The 7,027-nt window shown below is 57.8% G+C and overlaps 1 protein-coding gene across 3 annotated transcripts in view; it reads left to right on the top strand.

Moving 5' to 3' along the window:
• Nucleotides 1–7,027, top strand: part of UNC5B (unc-5 netrin receptor B) — an 18,803-nt gene that overhangs the window by 2,265 nt on the left and 9,511 nt on the right. Inside the window, exons 5-11 of one of the 3 annotated variants that reach the window (XM_027768909.1) lie at nucleotides 693–857; nucleotides 1,082–1,114; nucleotides 3,173–3,367; nucleotides 3,708–4,097; nucleotides 4,688–4,775; nucleotides 6,664–6,832; nucleotides 6,942–7,003. In XM_027768909.1, coding sequence (XP_027624710.1) covers nucleotides 693–857; nucleotides 1,082–1,114; nucleotides 3,173–3,367; nucleotides 3,708–4,097; nucleotides 4,688–4,775; nucleotides 6,664–6,832; nucleotides 6,942–7,003 — 1,102 coding nt within the window. Of the gene's footprint in view, nucleotides 1–692; nucleotides 858–1,081; nucleotides 1,115–3,172; nucleotides 3,368–3,707; nucleotides 4,098–4,687; nucleotides 4,776–6,663; nucleotides 6,833–6,941; nucleotides 7,014–7,027 lie in introns of all 3 variants that reach the window. The other 2 variants (XM_027768908.1, XM_027768910.1) reach the window with 2 other exon arrangements.

Below are 7,027 nucleotides of genomic sequence, written 5' to 3'. Positions count from 1 at the left end.
GCCCCCCTGGGTCCCCAGGTAGGAGCCCCCGGCAGGTGGCATGCTACCACACCCAGCCTTATGCCAGAGCCCCCCCATCTGTGCTGTGCTCCAGAGCCAGGCAGCCATTCCCTCCCCACGGGAGCAGGAAGTGCTTGACCTGGGGCCACAGCCAGCCGGCCAGGCTGGACCAGGTGCTCTGCCCTCTGCCCTCTGCCTCTTGTTCTGCCCTGCTGATGAGATACAGGCAGAGGCTCTGAGCTGCATTCGGAGGAGGGAGTCTTCTTCCCAACTCTCTCGGCCTGGGTTCCTTTGCCCTCCAAGCCAAGGGTCCTCAGTGTCTTCCCCAGGCCCGGATGTCAGAGCTGCCCAGTCAGGGAGCACCTGCTGCCCCTCTTAGGATGCCCCTTGGCCATGGATCGTAATCCCCTTAACAGTCGTCTTCCCTTTCTTCCTCTTTCTGTGTGTGCCCACCCTGTCTGTCCTTGCACTCCCGGCTGTGTTCTCCCCTGGGTTATGCGTCCATGTGAACGGTGTGGGCTTTGTATCTGTGTGTGCACAACTGCATTCTTCCTGTCCCCCTGCTGTCTCTGACTATTCCTCCGTGTGGAACTGTGTGGGTGTGGTCTGTCCTGGCCCCTTTCCCTGCATTGTGTGCATCGTGCGTGCGTGTGTGTGTGTGTACTCATGCACGTGTGTGTGGGGCCCCGTAGTTGATGGAGCGTGGACAGAGTGGAGCAAGTGGTCGGCCTGCAGCACGGAGTGTGCCCACTGGCGCAGCCGGGAGTGCATGGCGCCCCCACCCCAGAACGGAGGCCGGGACTGCAGCGGGACACTGCTCGACTCCAAGAACTGCACAGACGGGCTGTGCATGCAAAGTGAGTCCTCGGGAGGGGGTCCCTGCGGGTGGGGACTCGAACCGAGAAGGGGCCCCATGAGCTCCGGCCCAGCCCAGGCCCAGTGCCCAGCCTTCAGGGGAGCAGCCCTCAGGACCTCTGCCTTCCACCACATCCGTCATCTCATCCGCACCACTTCCCATCGCCTCCTCTGCCACTCGTTCTGTCATCCATGTCATTGTCTTTCCCTTTATTTCCCTCGACAGATAAGAAAACTCTAGGCGACCCCAAAGGCCACCGTAAGTCCCATTTCATGGTTGTCCTCCTTCCTTTGGGGATCCCTGGTTCTCCTTGGCTGGCTGCTCTCTGATGTGGGCTGCAGGACAGAGATAATAGAAGCGCCTGTGGGGTCCCCTTGTATCCAGCTCTGCTTATGTCCATGTTTTGTAGCCCAGATAAGACACCTGCTGGCTCTCCTGTTACAGGAGAGGAAACTGAGTCTTGGAAGGAAAGACCTGCCAGGACCCAGCCAGGAAGCAGCAGAGCCCAGATTTGAATCCAAATGTTTTTGTAGCCAAAGCTGCTGCTCTTAACCCTATGCCCTTGGCTTTCCTCTCTTGGATGGGGCCAGGGGACAGCACCACACCTGCCCATCAGTGCCTCTCATTGTCACCCCCAGCAGCCAAACTAGGCCCCCCAGGTTGTCTTCTGCCGCCGTGTGCCATGCATCAGTTCCCAAGGGCTTGTCCTCCAGACTCAGGCCAGGCTTCTGCTGCAGTAAAGCCACTTGGGCAGATTGGCCTGTGGGAATTAAACCATTTCCAAATGATTCTGGAATTAAGAAATCAGCAGTGAGGCCCTTAGCCCAGCGCACTGGGGGGCCAGGGTGGTGATGAGATAGTGAGGACATTAAGAGCAGAGCCAACCTGAGAAGGGAGGACTTCCCTCCCAAGCTAGCAGCCTCCATGGAGGTGGGACCCTGGCCCTGCAGGGGAGCCCAGGAACTAAGGCTGCTGACAGGAGACTGAGGACAGACGGATGTTGGAGGTGGGCATACATCCAGTGTCCTGCCTTGCTGCAGGGCTTGGGCTGACCCCAAGGGCCAGGGAGTGATGTCAGTGACAGCAGGCCTCCCTCCCCAAGGGCCTCCAGATGGGAGGCAGCCCCAGGTGCTTCCTGGAGCCCCCAAAAGGATCAAGGCGGGGTGGGAGAAGCCACCAGCCACCCTTTGGGCTCCGCCTGAGCTGTCCAGTATGACAGCTGTTCATCATGTGTGACTACTTCAACGGCTGTTAGCTTAGTTGAATACATTTGGGCCTGCCCCGTAGCTCAGTGGCTAAGGGAGCTGGATCACACACGGCCAATTACAGTTCAAATCCTGGCTCTGGCAGCTTGGAAAACATACCACTAGGTCGCTCTGTGTGCTCCCTAGATCCTGACGGGATGGAGAGATCGAAGGGAAGGGATTGCGGTTCCACAGTGGGGTGCTAGCCCTCTCTGGCAAGCTCATACACCCTCTGCCAAAACCTAATTAATTCATTGAAAATACATTTAAAAATTCAGTTCCTCAGCTGCGCTGACCACGGCAGGTCAGTAGCCACGCGTGGCTAGTACTGCATGCGGGTGGTATAGACGCATTTCTCTCACCACGGGAAGTCCATGTTGGACAGCCCTTCTTCCCAACCTGCCTCTTGGCCCTGACACCTTCCTGCCAGCCGTGTCTGGTTGTTTCTGGCTGTGCAGCAGCATGCCTGGGCAGGGGAGTGTCACCACATGCAGCCTCCCTGTGCCCCGGCCTCTCCTACTGCCTCCCCACTGCTAGTTTTCTCCCTATCCCATTTAGGCATCTCATTCCACCCTCGCTCCCTCCCTGCTCCCCCTCCCCCTCTGCCCCTTCAGAGCATGGACGAGAAGTGCTCAGAGCAGCTGCTTAGAGCTGGAGCTCTGGGAGTGGGACCTTCGGTGCAGGCTGAGTGAGTTCCGTAGGTGCAGTTCTCTACAGGACTCTGATAGGACAGACAGGCCCCAGTGACTCTGAGCCTCAGCCCCATCTCCTTGGCGGTCGTGAGCAGGGAGCTAGCTTAGGAATTGAACGTTTTGTGCTATGGCCACTCAGCGCCACCCCAGGAGGCAGTAGCGAATGGCTTGGGGGCCATTTTACCCACAAAGAGACTGAGGCTCAGAGAGGCTCAAGCCTCCCCTGAGGTCACCAGCCTGCCATAGAAGGTCTCAGACTAGAACTCAGCACGGCCATAGTGCGCCCCAGGCCCTGCCTCTCCCCGGGGACCCTGGGCCTCCCTGCCTCCTGAGGCAGGGGTCTCTGCCTGGCCTCTCACCTGGCCCTCCTGTCCCCACAGTCCTGGAGGCCTCGGGGGATGTGGCGCTGTATGCAGGCCTCGTGGTGGCCATCTTCGTGGTTGTGGCGGTCCTCATGGTGGTGGGGGTGGTGGTGTACCGACACAACTGCCGCGACTTCGACGCCGACATCACCGACTCCTCTGCCGCCCTCACCGGCGGCTTCCACCCAGTCAACTTCAAGACTGCGAGGCCCAGTAAGGACCCAAGGAGGCTGGGGTGGTGGGCGTGCTCGGGGCTTCGGAGGGCATGGCAGTGGCCTGACCAGAGCTGGGGCTCCGGGCCCCCTCCCACAGCTTTTTCATGGAGATAACTGCATGGGTGGGAGTGGATGAGAGGGACAAGGAGGAAGCAGCCCAGGCTGGCGGGACCCCAGAGCTTCCTGCCAGGGCAGCAATAGCAATATTGGGCCTTTGGCGGCTAGTTGTCTGACAGGATTTTGCAGCAGGAGGGCCCTTGCAGGAGCGGGAACAGGGATCTGGGCAAGTGAGGCACGACTGGGTCTGACCACAGTACCCCACCCCCTGCCTCCCATAGGCAACCCACAGCTCCTGCATCCATCAGTCCCTCCCGACCTGACGGCCAGCGCCAGCATCTACCGTGGACCCGTGTATGCCCTGCAGGACTCGGCCGACAAGATCCCCATGACCAACTCACCCCTGCTTGACCCCCTGCCCAGCCTCAAGATCAAGGTCTACAACTCTAACACCACTGGCTCTGCGCCAGGCCTGCCAGACGGGGCCGACCTGCTGGGTGTCCTGCCACCTGGCACGTATCCTGGCGATTTCACTCGGGATGCCCACTTCCTGCACCTGCGCAGTGCCAGCCTCGGCTCCCAGCAGCTCCTGGGCCTGCCCCGAGACCCGGGGAGCAGCGTCAGCGGCACCTTTGGTTGCCTGGGCGGGAGGCTCAGCATTCCTGGCACAGGTGAGGCCCTGCCCTGCCTGCCAGCAGCCTGGCCTAGATCGTCCTCTCTGAATGCCCCAACTTCCTCAGTCCCGTTTCACAGATGGAGAAAGTGAGGCCTGGGGCCAAGAAGTGATAGTAAAATACAGAAGTCTGAATAGAAGACCCGGGTTTCACGCCCGCCTGTGCCTTCCCTTTGGACAGGGAAAGTAGGGCCAGCTGCTCTCCAAGCCTCGGTCTCTCTCTCTGTGAAGTGGGGGAGAACCACCCTGTATAGTTCAGCAGCCTAGTGAGCACTGCCCTAGCAGCAGAAAGGGCAGGTTGTGAGACCTGCAGTCTGTAGCTTCCCAGTGTCTCTGCTGGGCTGGGCCTGGGGCTGCCTGGCACTGGGCCTTCTCTGTGGTCCCGGTCTTCTCCCCGTCTCCACACCCCACAGCTGTGTGAAAGGGTACCGGGCAAGCCAGAAGTGGGCAGTGGGCTGTCCTTTCTGTATATCCAACCCCCAGACCCTCCCTCCCTGCCCCAAGCTGGGGGCCAGTCTCCCCTCCCCTATTCTCCTAAGCCGCTGGACTGCTTCCAGCCCCTCCCTACTCACCTCCCTTTCTCCCTAGGTGTCAGCCTGCTGGTGCCCAATGGAGCTATTCCCCAGGGCAAGTTCTACGAGATGTACCTGCTTATCAACAAGGCAGAAAACACCCTGTGAGTAGAGACCCCACCCCAGCCCAGTGCTCTCTTCCTTTCTGTCCATGCTGCCTACCCACGCCGGGCTCAGATATTTGCATGGTGGTTGCTATTAAGAACTTCTTTCCCCTTTGTTCACAACTGGGTGGGTATATATGAACAAGAGAGAGAGATGACCCTTCACAGGGTCTGGGGGCAGGCATCGTGATCCCCTTCCTCCCGTCTTCCAGTTCGTTGGCTCTTCAGTGCTCACGAGCATGCCCAGTGTGTTTGGAGCTGACTGGGCTGGAGATTCAAACCATGGTCGCCTGTGGGATCCAGCCTCTCTTCGGCAGTGCTTTGCCACAGCACCACAGTGCTGGCCGGCACTGGATAACATCGCCACCTTCCCTCCTAAGCCTGAGCCTAAGGCCAGAGCTGGTCCTTCAAGGAAAACATGGATTTACTACACTCACATGTAAAACTTGCAGAACTCACAAAACTGGCAGAGGTTGACCAACTGGCTATATGTAGGACAAAGGCTTTACTATACAGAGAGGTTTTATAGGCCAATAAGGAAAATGTAACATTTTAGTATGAAAATGGGCAAAGGATGTGACCCTGTGATACACACACACACACACACACACACACACACATGCTCACACACACACTCCCACACACGCAGTGGCCAGTCAGTTATGACGGAGAATTTAGCCTAATTTGTAATCAGTGAGAGCAACGTGCGGCTCACAGGTGGGCACTGTGCAAGGGGAGCTGGATCCCACATGGCCAACGGTGGTTTGCATCCTCTATCTAGTGACTGGAGGACCATGCCAGGCACATGTGCATGTATGCCCCTCATCCTGAAAGGATGGAGAGCTAGAAGAAAGGGGGTGACAGCATGACCAGGCCTCATGGGGGTGTGGGGTGCATTTCCTCCCTTCTTTTCTCTCTCTCTGGTGAATGCACACATCTTCTGACAATTAAAAATAAATATAACTGATGGGACCAGAAGATGGCGTAATGGTTACATCACTGGACCCCCACAGAGTCTACCACGGTTTGAGTCCCAGATCTGGTGACTTAAAACCAGTTTTTGTGCGTGCCCAGAATCCCAAGAGGAGACTAGAGGAGAAGGGATTGCAATGTGGCCACCCTTCCCTCCACCCCAGGGAGTATGATTTCTTGTTCTCTGTCTCTCAGGTGAGCGCATGCACCCTCCCTAGAGCAAAAATCTCTCTTAAAAATAAATAAATGTAGGGACCAGCAGTCAGCGTAACGGCTATGTTGCTGGACTCCCATGTAGTCAACCGTGGTTCATGTCCCAGACCCAGTGGCTTAAAACTCACGCCAGGCGCATGTGTGTGCGTGCCCAAGATCTTGAGAGGAGAATGGAGGAGAAGGGATTGCAGCATGACCATCCCCCCTGGGGGATGATTTCTCACTTTCTGTCTCTCTTTGTCTGTCTGACGAGCTCACACATTCTATAGCAAAAATCTCTCAAAAAAGAAAAGAAAAGAAAAACAAGCCAGGTACATGTGTGTGCGCAATGTAAATCCTAAGGAAGAAATTTGGTTGGGGGAGGGGCGTGTGACCTTCGCCCCCTGTCTGTCCCTTTCTGGCAAGCATTCGTGCCCTCTGACAACTAAAAAAAAAAGTTCTGCAAAGGTTCAAAACTTTTGAAACTTCAGCCGATGTCCAGCCATGAGAATCTTGCAGTGTATTTAGCAGAAATCTGGAGATGACCTCGAGGTGCATGCCATTTTCTCTACCCCCTGTGCCCGTGGACCGCTGGAGATCTGGAGCCCTGAGGGCAGAGACCTGCCTCCTGCCCAGGCTAAGCTGCACTGAGAGGGGAGCCACAGACCTGTGCCCTCTCTGGGCTGCAGGCCTCCCTCACTGCCTCCCCCACCCCTGCCCACAGCCCGCTTTCGGAAGGGACACAGACAGTATTGAGCCCCTCAGTGACCTGCGGACCCACGGGCCTCCTGCTGTGCCGCCCTGTCATCCTCACTGTGCCCCACTGTGCTGAAGTCAGTGCTGGCGACTGGATCTTCCAGCTCAAGACTCAGGCCCACCAGGGCCACTGGGAGGTGAGGAGTCAAGGCCAGGGGCATTGGGAGGCCTGGGGAAACCTCTTTTCTCCCAACCCAGCCTGGATGACTGTGACCCGTCCACCCCACCCCCACTGTCCCACTGCAGGAGGTGGTGACCTTGGATGAGGAGACCCTGAACACCCCCTGCTACTGCCAACTGGAGGCCAGGTCCTGCCACATCCTGCTGGACCC

This window comes from Tupaia chinensis, unplaced genomic scaffold (assembly GCF_000334495.1).
Source record: "Tupaia chinensis unplaced genomic scaffold, TupChi_1.0 Scaffold148012_1, whole genome shotgun sequence".
Lineage (NCBI taxonomy): Eukaryota > Metazoa > Chordata > Mammalia > Scandentia > Tupaiidae > Tupaia > Tupaia belangeri.
This window is presented reverse-complemented; position numbering and strand designations above follow the sequence as displayed.